We start from the raw sequence: 19,744 nt of genomic DNA on the forward strand, positions 1-19,744 counted from the left end.
CCTGATTTCAAACTTCCAGTTACGAAAATGCACTTACTTCTTTCCTTACCAATATATTTACACTTACAGGGATTCATCTTCTACCAGTCTGCTACAAGAAAAATTTACAGCCCACAATATATCAAATTCAAGAGTTTTATAATGAACACCTGCTTATCTTTCTCAATTCTATTGAGTTGCAAATTCTAGTTTACTTTAAAAAGTAAGTTACAAAATGATTAAATAAATAAATAAAAAAGTAAGTTACAAAATCAGCCTCAATGGGGAAAAGATTTTGCTGGCAGAAGAAAAAAAACTGGTGATAAAATTTGACCTTGACAAATTATCTGATGTAAATACAAAGGTGTCTGTCTTGTGAAGACTGTATTTTAGTTCCTAGGTACTAAATGAAAAGAAAAATTTATCAACTTACCAACAACTGATGCACCTCTTTCTGCAAAAGCCAGGGCATAGGCTCGGCCCAATCCTATTGAAGAAAAAGAAAAAAAAAATCATAAAGTTGAGCAAATGTTAGAACAATTTTTTTGGTCTATTCAATCCAATCCCTATTGAAAAGTAACTGATGTGCAATTAATTACAAGAGTAGGCTTCACTGGTACTCTCAGCCTCTACTGTACCTATTTCTACTTTTAGGAGTTGGAAAACTTAAAACTATACTTTACACCCATTTTACCTACCATTTCCTACATTCTACCTAGCTTCTAGGATGCTAGAGGTGATCTGTGTTCCACCGTTAAACGCATGTGCATGAAAATGCACGTGAAATGAAATTTGGAAGGAGGTAATGAGGAAGAAGTCACCATACTGTGACAACTGCCCAGTGCTGCTGCTTAGGAAGCCAACTTCTTGAAGCTTTCTAGGTATTCAGTGGATATACTGGCAGCTTCTAGATCAAGCTCCCTAATCTCTGGATGGCAACTTCCATTCTCTAGGTTGCTAGAGCAAGTGACTATTTGGGCAGTGGCAGTTCCAAGGGCAGCCTCAGAGATAGTGGCTCCACTAATGGACCAGTTTTAGAAAAGCCAACTGCTTCTACTGAGTCCTCTCCTGTTTCAAATATCTAACAGTTTCTACATTCTGCTCTGAACCTTGACTAGATAATCACCACATACACAAACAAAATGCTTAATTCAGATTCAAAGCTATAGGGTATAAATTTATACATCCAAAAATGGAAACATGCCTATGTAAACTTTATAGGCTGAGAATATCTTAGGAAGACCATTAGAGACTGGGAATTAGTGGTTCACCTCTGAGTAACAGAACTGTGTGATTAGCAACAAAGAGTGGAAAGCTTACTTCTGTATTTTTTCAATCATTTTAACATGTACACATTTTTAAAAATTGAACTGATAAACATAGTGGTAGTTTATCTTGCCTTGAGAAGCCCATGAACACTATGAAAAGGCAAAACGACCGGACACTGAAAGATGAACTCCCCAGGTCGGTAGGTGCCTAATATGTTACTGGAGATCAGTGCAGAAATAACTCCAGAAAGAATGAAGGGATGGAGCCAAAGCAAAAGCAACACCCAGTTGTGGATGTGACTGGTGACAGAAGCAAGGTCTGATGCTGTAAAGAGCAATACTGCATAGGAACCTGGAATGTTAGGTCCATGAATCAAGGCAAATTGGAAGTGGTCAAACAGGAGATGGCAAGAGTGAATGTAGATATTCTAGGAATCAGCGAACTAAAATGGACTGGAATGGGTGAATTTAACTCAGATGACCATTATATCTACTACTGTGGGCAAGAATCCCTTAGAAGAAATGGAGTAGCCATCATAGTCAACAAAAGAGTCCGAAATGCAGTACTTGGATGCAATCTCAAAAACGACAGAATAATCTCTGTTCGATTCCAAGGCAAACCATTCAATATCACGGTAATCCAAGTCTATGCCCCAACCAGTAATGCTGAAGAAGCTGAAGTTGAACGGTTCTATAAAGACCTACAAGACCTTTTAGAACTAACACCCCAAAAAGATGTCCTTTTCATTATAGGAGACTGGAATGCAAAAGTAGGAAGTCAAGAAACACCTGGAGTAACAGGCAAATTTGACCTTGGAGTACAGAATGAAGCAGGGCAAAGGCGAATAGAGTTTTGCCAAGAGAACACACTGGTCATAGCAATCACCCTCTTCCAACAACACCAGAGAAGACTCTACACATGGACATCACTAGATGGCCAACACAGAAGGCAGACTGATTATATTCTTTGCAGCCAAAGATGGAGAAGCTCTATACAGTCAGCAAAAACAAGACCGGGAGCTGACTGTGGCTCAGATCACGAACTCCTCATTGCCAAATTCAGACTTAAATTGAAGAAAGTGAAGAAAACCAACAGACCATTCAGGTATGACCTAAATCAAATCCCTTATGATTATACAGTGGAAGTGAGAAATAGATTTAAGGGACTAGATCTGATAGAGAGAGTGCCTGATGAACTATGGACGGAGGTTTGTGGCATTGTACAGGAAACATGGATCGAGACCATCTCCAAGAAAAAGAAATGCAAAACGGCAAAATGGCTGTCTGAGGAGGCCTTACAGATAACTGTGAAAAGAAGAGAAGCAAAAAGCAAAGGAGAAAAGGAAGATATAAGCATCTGAATGCAGAGTTCCAAAGAGTAGCAAGGAGAGGTAAGAAAGCCTTCCTCAGCAATCAATGCAAGGAAATAGAGGAAAACAATAGAATGGGAAAGACTAGAGATCTCTTCAAGAAAATTAGAGATACCAAGGGAACATGTCATGCAAAGATGGGCTCAATAAAGGACAAAAATGGTATGGACCTAACAGAAGCAGAAGATACTAAGAAGATATGGCAAGAATACACAGAAGAACTGTACAAAAAAGCTCTTCACAACCAAGATAATCATGATGCTGTGATCACTCACCTAGAGCCAGACATCCTGGAATGCAAAGTCAAGTGGACCTTAGGAAGCATCACTATGAACAAAGTCAGTGGAGGTGATGGAATTCCAGTTGAGCTATTTCAAATCCTGAAAGATGAGGCTGTGAAAGTGCTGAGCTCAATATCCCAGCAAATTTGGAAAAGTCAGCAGTGGCCACAGGACTGGAAAAGGTCAGTTCCATCCAATCCCAAAGAAAGGCAATGCCAAACACTGCTCAAACTACCACACAATTGCACTCATCTCACACGCTAGTAAAGTAACGCTCAAAATTCTCCAAACCAGTCTTCAGCAATATGTGAACCATGAATTTCCAGATGTTCAAGCTGGTATTCGAGAAGGCAGAGGAACAAGAGATCAAATTGCCAACATCTGCTGGATCATCGAAAAAGCAAGAGAGTTCCAGAAAAACATCTATTTCTGCTTTATTGACTATGCCAAAGCCTTTGATCCACTGTGTGGATCAATATAAACTGTGGAAAATTCTGAAAGACATGGGAATACCACACCACCTGACCTGCCTCTTGAGAAACCTGTATGAAGGTCAGGAAGCAACAGTTAGAACTGGACATGGAACAACAGACTGGTTCCAAATAGGAAAAGGAGTACGTCAAGGCTGTATATTGTCTCCCTGCTTATTTAACTTATTTGCAGAGTACATCATGAGAAACACTGGGATGGAAGAAGCACAAGCTGGAATCAAGATTCCCAGGAGAAATATCAATAACCTCAGATATGCAGATGACACCACCCTTATGGCAGAAAGTGAAGAAGAACTAAAGAGCCTCTTGATGAAATTGAAAGAGGAGAGTGAAAAAGTTGGCTTAAAGCTCAACATTCAGAAAACTAAGATCATGGCATCAGTCCCATCACTTCAAGGCAAATAGATGGGGAAACAGTGGCTGGCTTTATTTTTGGGGGCTCCAAAATCACTGCAGATGGTGATTGCAGCCATGAAATTAAAAGACACTTATTCCTTGGAAGGAAAGTTATGACCAACCTAGACAGCATATTAAAAATCAGAGACATTACTTTGCCAACAAAGGTCCATCTGGTCAAGGCTATGGTTTTTCCAGTGGTCATGTATGGATGTGAGATTTGGACTATAAAGAAAGCTGAGTGTTGAAGAATTGATGCTTTTGAACTCTGCTGTTGGAGAAGACTCTTGAGAGTCCCTTGGACTGTAAGGAGATCCAACCAGTCCATCCTAAAGGAGATCAGTCCTGGGTGTTCATTGGAAGGACTGATGTTACAGCTGAAACTCCAATACTTTGGCCACCTGATTCGAAGAGTTGACTCATTGGAAAAGACCCTGATGCTGGGAAAGATTGACGGCAGGAAGAGAAGGGGACAACAGAGGATGAGATGGTTGGATGGCATCACCGACTCACTGGACATGAGTTTGGGTAAACTCCAGGAGTTGGTGATGGACAGGGAGGCCTGTCATGCTGTAGTTCATGGGGTCGCAAAGAGTCAGACATGACTGAGCGACTGAACTGAACTAAACTGAATTTAAATTAACTCATAAACAAGTAAACAAATAACAAAAGGAAACAGCTAAATTATCAAGCTCTTCTATAAAGAACCCAAATTATAAATTTTTCCAAAACTAAAAGATCACCAAATAATTTACTTTAAAATTTAATCTACTCTAAATGAATGAGCAAGAACCCATCCAACACAGTAACTCAAGCCTCTTCATATTTTATCAGATCAAGGCTGAAGCACTAGATTTAAACATGAGGTTTTCAACGAAGTCAATACTCAAGACCAGAATGCAAAAAGTGGTAACAAAGTAGAAAATCATCAGATGAAAGGAATGGGACACATCTCTAGTAGAGATTGATCTCAGTTAATCTGAGTATTATCTCAAAACCAAGCTATACAATTCACTGAAAAGGTATGTGAGTAATCTATTTTTATCATAATGGCCCAAGCAAACTGTACACAAATCTGTACATAAAGTTAAAAGTGAAATTCTCTTTCCTGTTTCTAACACCACCACTAGTCCATTAACAGATTCACTCTGTCCTCCCATGTTTGTGTATCTATGCTTATATAAACATCATTTAAATACTTTATGTGTTAGTCTGTCTCCCCAAATAAACTAGAAGGTTCTTAAAGGATGAGATTTATGTCATTCTTTCCCATTTCCCTCAACGGCCAGCACAACTGTAGAGTCAAAATGCACAAAAAAATTAAATTCAAGAGCCTCTCTTTTCTCTCAATCCTCTTTCAAAGCCTGTCTTAACTTTCTCCTGCACCTAAGTTCACTGTCAACCATCCTCTCTTCCCTATTTCTCTTCTGACCTTAACTTCTTTCGCAGTGTCAAAAATCAGTTCATTCTTTTCTCACAGTGCTTGTTCGGTGCTCCTCTCAGTGGGTTTGACTGCCCTCTGCTTCAAGTTAACAGAGTCTCTGAGACTAGCTTCCTGGACTATTTCACTTTCTTGGTTTACCCAAAGGAAGTCAAACAGCTTCAAAGTCCCTCCTGACTTCGGAATTTCCAACTACTCACACACTTCTTACTATCTCCAGGCCTACAGCTTGCTATTTTATAACCATCTCAAATTCACAATGGCCAGACTCCCTCTTCCATTGCCCAGTTCCACCACTCTCACATTTCCATCCCCAGCAACCGCTACTACCATCTGCTAATAAATACAACTTCCCGTTACACCACCCATCGTGCCAAAATTGTTTACCAGCTAGACAATTCTGACAGAGAAGGCAATGGCACCCCACTCCAGTACTCTTGCCTGGAAAATCCCATGGACGGAGGAGCCTGGTGGGCTGCGGTCCATGGGGTCGCGAAGAGTCTGACACAACTGAGCAACTTCACTTTCACTTTTCACTTTCATGCACTGGAGAAGGAAATGGCAACCCACTCCAGTGTTCTTGCCTGGAGAATCCCAGGGATGGGGGAGCCTGGTGGGCTGCCGTCTATGGGGTCGCACAGAGTCGGACACGACTGAAGCGACTTAGCAGCAACAGCAGCTGACAATTCTGAAACTTCTTCCAAGTCGCCCAATAAACTCTTTAGCTTGGTATATTCCAAGCTAAACAATAGCACCTCAATAGTGCCAAGATATTTCTTTTCATTTCAGAATATGAGTGAGTTGAAGTCAGACTAATTCCCAGACATGGGCCTGGCAAGCACTCACAGCCAGCCTCCTGGGATGTTCAGCAGAGATGGAGTTCTACAGATCCATATCTTTAAAGAAGAATGCCAAGGCCTCAAGGGCAACAGTCTGTGTTCTGGGACTGCAATTAGATCTCAATCTTTCTTTTCTAATGACGACCGAATGTAAGTCTCTACTTTCCCACATGTATCTGCTCCAGATCAGTATTCAAATTTAATGACTAGTAACTGTAACATAATCTAGGTTCTTTAAGACATGGATCAGTTTATAAACAAGAGGCGCTAAATCCAGAATTGTCTAGTAACAACTCATTAGTTCAGTTCAATTGCTCAGTCGTGTCCCACTCTTTGCGACCCATGGACTCAGCACACCAGGCTTCCTGTCCATCACCAACTCCCGGAGCTTGCTCAGCCTCATGTCCACCAACTCAGTGATTTCTCCACTCTTCTCTGGTAGTATATTGGACACCTACCAACCTGGGAAGTTCATCTTTCAGTGTCGTATCTTTTTGCCTTTTCATACTGTTCATAGGGTTCTCAAGGCAAGAATACTGAAGTGGTTTGCCATTCCCTTCTCCAAGGGCCCACGTTTCATCAAAATTCTCCACCATGACCTGTTCGTCTTGGGTGGCCCTACACGGCATGGCTCATAGTTTCACTGAGTTAGACAAGGCTGTGGTCCATGTGAACAACTCATTAACACTTCACAAAATCAATTTAGTGTGTTGTAATCTGCATTTACTTAATGAAACAGAATAGAAAAGTTCAAAGTGCACTGCATGTACTATGTTTCAAATACAGATTGTGTGTGTGTGTGTGTGTGTGTGTGTACTGGGTATTGGCATATGTTATTTCATACTGTGAATCACTCACTGTCAAAAAATGGCTTCAAATATGAGTGCATTATTTATTTTCAACAAAAACTAAGCGTAAACAAAATGTTTTCCCCAAAACATATGATCATTTCAGAATGAAAATAGCTATGGATATAAAACATTTGGCCACTACTTAATACTAAAGACATTTTCTAAAAGGAAGCATGAGAATCCACTTTATAAATGAAAATATGAAAATATGTATGATTTAACCCTGGTGGCTCAGAGTGTAAAGAGTCTGCCTGCAAGGCAGGAGACCCAGCTTTAATCCCTGACTGGGGAAGATCCCCTGGAGAAGAAAATGGAAACTCACTCCAGTACTCTTGCCTGGGAAATCCCATGGACAGAGGAGCCTGGCAAGCCCCGGTTCATGGGGTCACAAAGAGTTGGACATGACTGAGCGACTGACTTCACTTCAACTGTCAGAACTCCATTGTGACTTTTAATATATAATTTAAATTAATTCTGCATTAGGTCCATTCTTGGTATAAGGCACTACCAGTAGGTAATCAAAGGCCCATAAGGTCAAGATTCTTGCACTTCAGTTCACTTCAATTCAGTCATTCAGTCGTGTCAGACTCTTTGAGACCCCATGGACTGCTGCATGACAGGCTTCCCTGTCCATCACCAACTCCGGGAGCTTACTCAAACTCATGTCCATTGAGTCAGTGATGCCATCCAACCATCTCAAATGAGTCAGTTCGCATCAGGTGGCCAAAATATTGGAGTTTCAGCTTCAGCAGCAATCCCTCCAATGAACATTCAGGACTGATTTCCTTTAGGATTCACCGGTTGGATCTCCTTGCAGTCCAAGGGACTCTCAAGAGTCTTCTTCAACACCACAGTTCAAAAGCACCAATTCTTCAGCACTCAGCTTTCTTTACAGTCCAATTCTCACATCCATACATGACTACTGGAAAAACCATACGCTTTGACTAGATGGACCTCTGCACTTGGAACAGTGTAAATCTCACTGCAAAGAATCCATGTAGGTATGAGTAGTTTGTTTTAATTTTTGTCCTTTAAAAATAGAGCTATTTCACATAATAAATCTCTACTTTGCTTCTGAAATACAGGAAGGTCGGGCCCACTTCAGAAAGACCTTTGCTCTCCAGTTCCTAATGCCCCACCCCTCACTCACTTTACCCCTCTATCTCCTGCCTGAGTCCAGCAGTCACTTGAGTTTACAACTGCATGCCAAGACTCCAGTGGACTTGACAGTACTGTGCTTAGCTTGATAAGCATACAAAGTCCAAAAAGGAGAACTCTAACCAGATGCCTTTTCTAAAAAGAAGGTCCTCTTAAGAGCTTAAAAATCATACGACAGAGGAAAAGACAACTAACTTTTCAAAGGCAAGGGGCTGACATCTCTACTACTGGGGACAAGGGGTGGGGAGTGATTCCAATCACCAGATGGCTTTTCTGCCATGTTTAAAAGGCTAGACAGAGGCCTAGAGAGTCTATTGACAGGAAGAGTTGCAATTGATACGCACAGATGAGCGCTGGAATGAACTTTCACCTAGTCACGCAGCCCAGCCTGGCCTCTGTCCTCTCCAGATCCGAAGCCTTGAGGGGACGGGGGGTGGAGGTGGGGAGAGCTGCACCAGGAGTTTCTGGGTCCCCACTCAAGGCTGGCCAGCCCCACCTCTCCACCCTCAGGAGATTCGGCGACCTGAGAATAGTCATTGTCCGTCCTCCCACTCCCACCCCCACCGAGTCCAATCAGTCGCTCCCTAAGCCGCCTAGTCACGCGGCCCGCAGCCCAGATGCTGGGACAGCAGCTATAGCTGCGTGCGTAACCCCGACCAAAGGAAAACAAACAAACAAACAAAAAAAGTTGGGGCGGGGGGTTCCCAGCAGGACAGTGAGCTGGACACCCGCCCTCCATCCTTCACATACTCACCTCCCCCCGCGCCGGTAACCAGTACCACCCTCCCGTCGAACCTCAACATCGAGGCCATAAGTCCAGTCTGCAGCGGCACACACACACACACTAGCAGAAGTAGTGCGGACTGGAGTTCAGACTGCGAGGCAGGCAAGACGGAGGGAGCGACGGGGGCAGGACGGTAGCGACCTGCCAGCTTCTGAGACGGAGAGGGACGCCGTAGTTTTGCAAGTGCGCCTGCGCGGAGATCTCTTGGAACTCTGGGAAATGTAGTCCAACATGACTGCAGTCGCGGCCCTGCTCAGGAGACTTGGCTCAGAAGGACCAGTTCTGCGTAGGAAGTAATGGGAGCTCGTTAGATCTGTTTGGTAAAATGGCTGACTGTGCTCAGTGTATTTATCCTCTAATCCATGGTTTTGTCATTCACTCAGCAAGTGTTTCCTAGATTTAGGCGAGATTGCAGCTCCTCTCTGGTAATAGCTTTCAGAAATAGCCCCTTAGAAGTAAAGGCACACTCACCAATAGATCAAAGATTTCTGGAAATCTAATCCCTGGACCTCTAGGGAAGCAAGTACAGTCAATTGACACTGTTGAAATTTGGGGACAGATAATTTTTTTGTTCATTGGAAGGACTAAAGCTGAAGCTGAAGCTCCAATACTTTGGCCACCTGATGCAAAGAGCCAAGTTATTGGAAAAGACACTGATGCTGGGAAAGATTGAAGGTTGAAGGCAAAAGGAGAAGAGGGTAGCAGAGGGTGAGATGGTTAAATAGCATCACCCACTCATGGACATGAGCTTGAGCAAACTCTCGGAGACAGTGAAGGACGGGGAAGGCTGGCGTGCTGGAATCCATGGGGTCACAAAGAGTCGGACACGGCTCACCAACTGAACAACAATTTTTGCTATGTGGGGTTGTTCCATGGATTGTAAGATGTCTAGCAACATCCCTGACTTCTGCCCACTAGTAGTACCCCCCCAGTCACAAAAATCAAAATTGCCTCTAGACTGCCAAATGTCCTCAGTTGGAGTGGGGTGGGGATAACCCCCGAATGAGAGTACTAGTTTATAGTAAGGTAAAGTAAGCTTCAGAACTAACACTTTTGGAAACATAGTTTTACTAGGAAAAGTAAACTTTAATCTTTATTTGCCAAGGTGTAAACAATGCTTTCTAAATTGTTACTAAATAGCTTCAATATTGTCCAATTATCAAGCATGAAATTTCATTTTGGGTATTTTTATGCACCTTAACATAGCTGAATTGAACACATGAATCCTCACGTACTGTCTCATAAGCCAATATCTTAGGGAAAGAAGAATTTGAACCCTTTTAAATAATGGCTATGTTGGCTTTCTGATTAAGATGTCTCCATTTGTTCACTCTCAACACATTATCTCTGTCTGAAACATAGTGAAAATAAATAAAATATAAAAAGAGAATTATAAAGCTAGGATCAAACATAAGATAAAAATCTTTGTATTTCCAGAGAGAAACCCAAAGGAAAGAATGTGGCTATACTCACAGATCTGTCCTCACAACTCACTGGAATCCAAATGCAGAAGCAGAAAAAGTATAGCTGAAAGTTAACTGTGATAAAAGAAATTGGAGCTTGGCTCAGTGAGAACTCATCAGGTAGCGAACTTCTGTTTAATACTGTTTTTTTTTTTTAGATAACCGTTCTGAAACTCTGCCTGGGGCTCAGAGTATATATATTATAGAAAGAAACTTCTCCTGTGAATGTCAGACATTCCTTATGAGATCATTTTACTTCTTCCTAAAATTTATCCTTTGGAAAAGAGCTTTCCAGATGAAGTGTTGCGAATGACTTACAGATGTGCATAAATATTGATACCTTCAACCCTTACAGTTGCTATGGGGAACAGAATAGCTCTAACCCCTTAGCTGATCTCTGGCCCATGACCATTCTTATCTAGAGTTGACCCTTGAACAAGATGGGTTTGAACTGTGCTAGTAAACTTATGGGTGAATTTTTTTATCAATAGTAAATACAACAGTATTATAAGATCTGAGGTAAGCTAAATCCATGGTGTGGCACCACAGATATGAAGGACCAACTATAAATTATATTTGGACTTTCAGCTACACAGAGGGTCAGTTCCCCTAAACCCTGTGTTGTTCAAGGGCCAACTGTACTTCAATCAGCATACTGCAGAAATTTTCATACCTTTGCTCTGACTTGAAAATATTTGGGAGTTAAAGTATCAGTACTTTTCTTTTTTTAATTTGGCTGCACTGGGTCTTAGTTGCAGCACATAGGATCTTTGATCTTCATTGTAGCATTCAGGATATTTAGTTGTGGACTACAAACTCTTAGTTATGGCATAAGAACCCTTAGTTGCAGCATGTGGGATCCAGTTCCCCAACCAGGGGTTGAACCCAGTGCCCCTGCATTGAGAGAACAGAGTCTTAGCCACTGGACCATAAGGGAAGTCCCCAGTACTTGCTACAAGAGGCTTCATTAGCTTGCTAGAGATGCCATAACAAATACCACAGACTAATGGCTTAAAAAACAGAAATTTATTTTCTCACAGTTGCAGAGGTTGGAAGTTTAAGATCAAGGTGTCAACTGGTTGAGGATGAGATGGTTGGATGGCATCACTGACTCGATGGACATGAGTTTGAGCAAGCTCTGGGAGTTGGTGATGGACAGGGAAGCCCTGCTCTCTTGGTGTAAGCCAGACCTACAGTCAATAGACTCGGGTCATGGGGTTACATTTGAGGTAAACACCAGTTTCATAGGAGTAACAAAAGCCTATACCTCATTTTTAAAGAACAAAAAGGAAAAAAGCTCCCTGACTAGCAAGGGAGGACAGTCCTCTAGGTATGTTGACAATTCTACCAAGTCTGGATGAATATTTCTGGATGACTCCAGAAAAGGGTCAATTAATTACTCCTGCCTCTATATGCTGGGAACTAAAAGAAACAAAGGGTAGGGTTTGGTGACCTCCATTAGACCCAAAAGAACTAAAATATACAGGGTACCTATCCCCCAAACAATGTAAACGAACATTGGAGGTCACATCTTCCATTGGCCAGGCTCTGATTGGAAATATAACCCTGAAATTTCCTGGGTGGCGCCCAACAAAGTCCAATGACTTTGTGGGCCTAACCTTTGGCCTTGGTTACCAATCGACTGGGTAGGCCGCTTCACACTGGGATTCACTTTTGCCCACCGCAGCATAAAGCCTAACCTACCACAAGCCCTGGTAAATCTACCTTATTTACATGCTAGGTGGACAAGGTCTGTGTTTCAATGGTATGAGTATATTGCTGCCTTATTTGTACCTTCTATAGGGACAACAGATATTATGATTAAAGTAGAGGCCTTGACTAGTTTCACAAAACAGGCCCTCCTAGATGGTGCTAAAGCCATCCAAACCTTAAATGAAGAAAAATCCATGTCACTGGTAACAGTGTGAGAAGAGGAAATTTGGAAATACAAAGGGACACCAGAAGTATCTGCTGCAAGAAAAGACCACGTAAAGACACAATGAAAAGACAGTCATCTGCAGCCATTAGGAAAGGCTGCAGAAGAAACCAAACCATTTGACATTTCAGTTGCTCAGTCGTGTCCGACTCTCTGCAACCCCATGGACTGCAGCATGCCAGGGCTTCTTTAACTGCCACAGGGGTGGTTAGAACAGTATATGGACCCTTCTAATGTGGGGCCAAGGAGTCGTGTTTCCAGTCCTTGACACAAATCCCCAGGCACACATTCATGAATCTGTTCCCCTAGGGGGAACGGCACCCTTTCTTGTACAAACTTAGTTACTGATTTATTACCTTACCCAGTTTTCCATCTGCTGTGAAATCTCACCGCCCCTTACCTGAGGCAGATTTGTTGACACCTGTTTTATTATGGGAGGGGGCCTCCCATACACAATTTCATATGGAGAATAGCCATGGGACCGTGGGGTCATCCTGAGTCTGAGCAGAGCCATCGGAAACAGGTCCACCCAGGAGCAGTCAGTGTCTGTGATCCACTTGGAGAGTCTCTTTAAGTGTCCAGTTGGCCCTTCCACAACCCCAGAACTCTGGGGCCTATATGCTGTATATAATTTCCACTTGATGTTTAAAGTTTTGCTTACTTGTTATCAGCTACGAAAGACGGGCCATTGTCCAATCCGATGCAGGTAGGAAGTCCAAATCTGGGAAGTATCTCCCTAAGCTTACTTGTAAATCAGCTACGAAAGACGGGCCATTGTCCAATCCGATGCAGGTAGGAAGTCCAAATCTGGGAAGTATCTCCCTAAGCAGGCACCAGGCTATTTCTGATGCTCTTTCAGTCCAGGTAGGAAAAGCCTCTACTCATCCCAAGAACATACATACCATGACCAGCAGGTAACGATGTCGGTGAGGTTTCATTTCAGTGAAGTCCACTTCCAAGTGTTCAAAGGGCATCATGCCTTTTAGCTGAATCCCTGGAGGTTTCTGTCTGTGCCGAGAGGCAGCACTGACCTGGGAGCAGGCAGTGAGTTCTGAGATTCTGTCCTGCATAGGGAAGAGAGGCGGGGAACCAAGAAATATTTTTGAATTAGCTCTTCCAGTTTATCATGGTGGGTCGCTTGGTGTGTTTGGCTTACCAGAGTGGGTGCCAGCTCCTCTGGCACCAATAAGTTGCCACTTGGCAACCCCCACCATCCCTTTTCAGTCTCGATGGCCCCTTCTGCTTTGGCTGGTTGGTTTTGGGCTTCAGTGTATTTTGGAGAGTCCAGCGTTAGCTCAGGCAGCTCCGCCAATACGAGAGCTTTAATAGGGGCTTCACTTGTCACCCCAAGCCCTCGGCTGCTTGTTTAGTGGTCTTATCTGCCAGTCTGTTTCCCCGAGCCTGGGAGGTATCCTCTTTTTGATGTCCTCAGCAGTGTATGACTGCAGCCCTTTCTGGTTCCCAGGCAGCATCTAATAGGGTCTTAATTTCTTCCTTATTTTTAATATCTTTTTCACCAGCTGTCAAAGGCCTCTCTCCTTATAGAGAGCCCTGTGTACATGTAGTGTGGCAGAGGCACACCTGGAGTGTGTGTAAATGTTTGTCTTCTTACCTTTTGACAGCTGGAGGGCCCGGACTAGAGCATATAGTTCTGCCCGTTGAGCGGACCAGTGTGAAGGCAGAGAGCTAGCCTCAACGATGGTTTCTTCCATGACTACTGCATATCCCGACAGTCGTTGTCCTTCTTTCACCAGGCTGGTGCCATTGGCGTACAGGACCAAATCTGGATCCGGGATTGGCTGGTCTCTCAAGTCAGGTCTGCTGGCATATTTCCTTGCAAGCATGTGAGGGCCCACCTTCTCCCACAGGAAAGACAGTGGCCAGATTCAGGGCCTGACAGGGTTCAGTAATAACATGAGGTTCTCACAAAACAGTCCCTGGTATTGAGTAATCTGGGATGTTGACAGCCATTTATGGGGGTCCCCTGGCAGGAGAGTGTTGACCTCATGCGGGACTTTCATGATCAAACCTTGGCTGAAAGTCAGCTTCGTTGCCTCCCGAAGCAGTAAGGCAACTGCAGGAACTGCCCGTAAGCATCGTGGCCAGCCAGTGGCAACACTGTCCAGCGGTTTCGGGACATAAGCCACGGGTCTGTCCCATGTCACCAGAGTCTGGGGCAGCACTCCCATAGCCACCTTGTCCTTTTCAGTCACGTAAAAAGTAAACAGCTTGGCAAGGTCTGGCGGGCCCAAGGCGGATGCTGATGTAATCGTACTGGGTTTGCGTTCTATTCCCACTGGGACTAGTTTTGCAACCGGGGGCCGGGGGCGGGGGGGCCGGTTCTTCTGCCCAGACCTCAGGGAATTGCTGAGTTAACTCTTTTCTCTCGACTGTTTAGCCCGTCCGGTTTCCCTTCGGGGAGATCATGCAACCTCCATTCCTCTTGAGGGGTTACCGAGAGGAAGAGTAAATAGGTGGTTGAGCCCACTCAAAGAGTGGCTCCTTCGTGGGGGGAAGGTCCCTTGTGCCCCCAATTTAGACAGCAAATCTCTTCCCAACAAAGGTACTGGGCATTCAGGGATGTATAAAAACTCATGAGTCACTTGGAGTCCCCCATCTGACATTTTCAGGGTAGGCTTGAGATACAAAGGCTGCATTTGTCACCATCTGAGACCCAGCAGCCTCTGGATCTATTGGCGTATAAAGTCTACAGGCCTCGCACAGTCTTTCGTAGAACTCAGAGGGTGATTCGCTTTCCCTTTGAATCACTGCAGAGGGCTTTGCCCAACTCAGAGGTTCTCAGGCCCCCCCGGAGACCTTGTAAAGTAGCCGCCCGATATCTCTCCATGTGGCCCCGGCCTTCCCCTGTGTCACAGTCCCAATCCGGCCCCTCATCGGGGCTGCTAGTTCTGCCCCCGCCGCGGCTCTGCAGTGCCCCCAGGTGCCAGTCCTCTGAACCATTTTCTGGCCTCAGTTAGGATCCTGTGTCTTTCCTCAGGGCTGAGAAGGGAGACGGGTAGTTGGATTGTGTCATCCCATGTAGGGCGGTGGGTTCGAAAAATAGTATCCATTAGCCTGATCATGGCTTGTGGCTCCCCCGAGTATGGTGGAGCATGTCTCTGCCTGTTTAATACATCCGTAGAGGAAAATGGCTGGTAATAATAGGCTACAGGGGGCTGATGGTAGTGCCCACATGCGTCCTGAACTGGAGGCTGTTGTAGCTCTCTGAGGGGCATCTGTAGTGGGGTTCTTTCCTCCTGTTCCTTGGCAGAGCAAAGCCTCTGTCTAATTCCTGTGTTTTCTTCCCCCCTCCCATCAGTACTCACCGGGAGAGGGGGATACAATCTAGGAGATCTGGCTGAGATGGAATTCCGGGGGCATTGGCCAGAGGTCTCCATCGCTGGGATCGGAGCCTGCCAAAACGGTGGCTCTACGATCTTCGGGAGAGCTGCCGGAGGAGCAGCGGCTGCTGCAGGAACTTCACCTGGCCCTGGATCGGGCATTAAGGTGGCCTCCGGTCCTGATGGAGCACTTGGAGACGGGCGCATCATTATCCAGTATGGGGGAGGGGTCAGGTCATCCCCATCCAAATCCTGCAGAATCTCCTTTTTTATCATCAGTCAATTCTTGTGCCATTATTATTTTTCCCTTTCCCTTCTGGATACAGAACCTTGTCCAAGTAGGAAGGTCTTGAGCTAACCCTAGCCATGAGGCAATATATGGATACTGATCCGGGTGTCCTGGCTCTCCTGTGACTACTGTATAGACCGCTTCCACTATTTTTAAGTTCATGGTGTTCTCTGGTGGCCATTCTACTCCCATAGGGGGCCACTCGACCTCATAGAGTATGTGGAGGCGGTTAGGCATCATCTGTACCCATAGTCTCCTCCAAATCCCTTCTTTAAATTTTTAATCATGCACTCCAATACAGTTGCCTTAGATTCACTTCACCCCATCTTGCTTACCTTCTCGGACCTTCTTCTACTTTTTCTTTTCATTCTGTCTATGAAGTTCTAGGTATCCTATGTACCTCTGATATTTCCACTCAATGAAACACTTAACTTGCCATTCCGCCTCCTTCCTAATTGGGGTGAGAAGAGCCTTCCCTGCAAGATCCCAGAGGGAGAAGGGGGATCAGCGTGTCTTCACCTGCCAGTCAGCACAGCCAAACCAGAACACCACGTGATCCAAGACTGTTTCTCCCTTAACGTTTAAAGTCCATTCTACCTCGGTGGGCTTGATCAGGTGTGGATGAAAACACAGATGGGTTAAATATCCCACATCCCAGGCTGTCTCCAGAAAAGCCATTTCATACTCACTTTTGTATCCCCCTCCTTCTAGCCTGACAATTCCGAGGGGGTCAAGAATCTCACAGCAGGTGGGACACCTGCAGAATATAGCACCCAAAGTTTCTTCTCCTAACAATCCCCTGGCGATTGCTTGGTAATAATTTCCCCCAAAGCAGCGTGGACACCACCTCCTAAATGACATTCACAAATTTCCTTCCTAAGCCCTAACACGCTCGTCAACCTGTGTACCGAGCAATCGCTGCCGCCTGCCTATTCCAGGCTCCTGTGGGTCCGTCCCCTTCTAGTCCCTCCCAGGGGGGTGATCAGGCCCCCTCTTCCACCCTGCCGGCTGGGTCCCTCCTCACCTGAGCGCTCAGTTCCCCTGCTGCCGTCCACTACATGCTAATGTGAAAGGTCAGGGCGTTGAGAAGCAGAATCCTTCAAGAAGGGCAACGCACCTTCCCCCTTCTAGAAGATTTGAGCCACAAGGCCTCGGAGTAGTCCCAAATGGGACTTGTCTCCTCAAAGTAAGGAGTTTCTTGGCCAATGCACCAAATGTTGTAGCCACACATTCTGAGAAACAAACTCACTCAGAAGGACAATGCAGATATTGGAGTGCAGTTTATTACACTGGTGGGCCCAAGGCAGAGTCTCCTCTTAGCCAAGGACCCTGACCAGCTTTTGTGAAAACCTTATATACCCTAAGTGTACGTGCTCAAACCCACCTCCCCAAATTCTCTGAAACTAGTCTGAACAAAGGAAAAGAAAGATACAATCCAAGTTAACCCATGATTCCTATGCCTTAAGCCTAGGTAGTTAACAGTGGACTATTATCAATAGGCCTGTGGTCATACCCCAATAAGCATAATAGAATTTATTATTCTATTTGGTTACACAGATAATTAGGGTGTTCTTTTAAGCATTGGAGGGTCTAGGTATGAGCCCTGGGGCTTTTCCATCCTGGGGGTCTGGTTTTCTAGTTGGTATGTCGTTTCCATAGATACTAGGCATATAGCTCAAAGTCCACAGTCTGGCCCAAGATGGAGTCCTGCTTTCAAGATGGAGCCTGTTCTGTTTGTTTCCTCCTTCATTATCTCTTACAAGCATTCTTTATTAATAAATCCATTTCTTGCCTCTTACTTTGTGTCTCACTGAATTACTTCTGTGCTGAGACTCAAAAACCTGAGCCTCTGTAAATCCAGATATCAGGCGAGTGATTCTAGTTAAAAGACCATGGGTTTTAGTCCCAAGAAGGCTTTGACTGGGTCCAAGTTCCATGTGGATTAGAGTTCCAAACTGGGTTTTAGCCAGGTTGGAGTCCAGGTCACATGGGCTAGAGTCCCAAGCAGCGTTTTGGCTGGATTTGAGTCCTGGCACATGGGTTCAAGTCCCAATCTGAGGTGAACAATTTCACTATCACTAAATATACCCACATTCTTTGGTACTAGGGGATAGGATTTCAACCAAAGAATTTTGAGGGGATACAGTTCACTACTGACAGGGTTTACTGTTGATAAACTCTTACTGTTTTTACTTGAAAAAATATTAATTTCCACCTCAGTATCAAGTGATAATTTAATTGGCTATAATAATGTTGATCATGCACCATGATCAAGTGGGATTTATTCCAGGGATGCAAGGATTTTTCAATATCCTCAAACTGTAACAGGGAAGAGCAAATTCTAACTCCTTGTTGGATCTATTTCTTTAACTTTAACCTTTGCTTTTCGTTGCTTTTGTTATTATAATCACTATCTATAGCTATCCCACTTTAACTTGCTCAGTCATGTCCGACTCCTTGTGACCCCATGGACCATACAGTCCATGGAATTCTCCAGGCCAGAATACTGGAGTGGGTAGCCTTTCCCTTTGACAGGAGATCTTCCCAACCCAGGGATCAAACCCAGGTCTCCTGAATTGTGTGGATTCTTTACCAGCTGAGCCACAAAGGTAGCTATATATAATGGCTCGCCACAGGAAATCCTACCCCTCTGGGCTTTGTTCAGCTCATAGAGAGATGATCTGACCCTGCTCACCTGTGAATGGCTGCAGAAAGTAAGAAATTAACATATCCCCTCCCCAAAGATGGCCATTCTAGGAGATATTTGCAAGACTTATGACCTTTGTACTTTACTTCCTCACCTCCTCCCCCTCTTTGTTCTATAGAAGAATCTGGCATCCAGACCCCGATAAGATGGTGATTTTGAGATATCAGTCTGCCATCTTCTTAGTAGTCTGGCTTTCTGAATAAAGTTGTATTTCTTGCTACAATACCTCATCTCCAATTTATTAACCTGTATTGTGGCAAACAAAGTGAACTTGGGCTCAGTAACAAATTCAATCAATGTGATAGACCATGTTAACAAACTGGAGAATAAAAACCATATGATCATCTCAGTGGATGCAGAAAAATCTTTTAATAAAATTCAACATCTACCTATGATTTAAAAAAACAATTCAGAGAGGAAGAAAAAGGTATTATACCACAACATAATAAAGGCCATATATGACAAATCCATAGCTAACACCATATTCAACAGTGAAAAGCTGAAAGCATTTCCACTAAGATCAGGAACAAGACAAGAATGACCATTCTCACCACTTTTATTCAAAATAGTTTTGGGAATCTTAGCCACAGCAATCAAAGAAGAAAAAGAAATTTTAAAAATTGGAAGAGAGAAAACTGTCGCTGTTTGCAGATGGCATGATGCTGTACATAGAACATCCTAAAGACTCTTCCAGAAAATTACTAGAGCTCATCAATGAATTTGATAAAGCTGCTGGATACAAAACTAATATACTGAAATCTGTTGCATTTCTATGCACTAACAGCAAAGTGTCAGAAAGAGAAATTAAGGAAACAGTCTCATTTACCATCACATCAAAAAGAAATAATAAATAAGAATAAGCCTAAGGAAACAAAAGATCTATACTCAAAAAAACTATAAGATGCTGATGAAAGAAACTGAAGATCACACAAACAGATAGAAAGATATACCCTGGTTTTTTATTTGAAAGATCTAATATTGTTAAAATGACCATATTACACAGGCAGTCTACAGATTGAGTGCAATCCCTATCAAACTATCAATGGCATATTTTCACAGAACTGGAACAAAAAAAAATATTTTTTAACTTGTATGAAGACACAAAAGAATAGCCAACACAATCCTGAGACAGAATGGAGCTTGAGGAATC

The 19,744-nt window shown here is 43.8% G+C and overlaps 1 protein-coding gene across 2 annotated transcripts in view; it reads right to left on the minus strand.

The window, feature by feature from the left end:
- Window positions 1–9,040, minus strand: part of HSD17B4 (hydroxysteroid 17-beta dehydrogenase 4) — a 94,671-nt gene extending 85,631 nt beyond the window's left edge. The window contains exons 1-2 of one of the 2 annotated variants that reach the window (XM_061150929.1): window positions 8,829–9,040; window positions 413–466 (exon numbers count right to left, since the gene is read on the minus strand). In XM_061150929.1, coding sequence (XP_061006912.1) covers window positions 413–466; window positions 8,829–8,886 — 112 coding nt within the window. In that variant the 5' untranslated portion in view covers window positions 8,887–9,040. The remainder of the gene's footprint in view (window positions 1–412; window positions 467–8,828) is intronic. The other variant, XM_061150930.1, reaches the window with a different exon arrangement.
- Between the last annotated feature and the right edge of the window lie 10,704 nt (window positions 9,041–19,744).

Source organism: Dama dama, chromosome 9 (assembly GCF_033118175.1).
Source record: "Dama dama isolate Ldn47 chromosome 9, ASM3311817v1, whole genome shotgun sequence".
Classification (NCBI taxonomy): domain Eukaryota; kingdom Metazoa; phylum Chordata; class Mammalia; order Artiodactyla; family Cervidae; genus Dama; species Dama dama.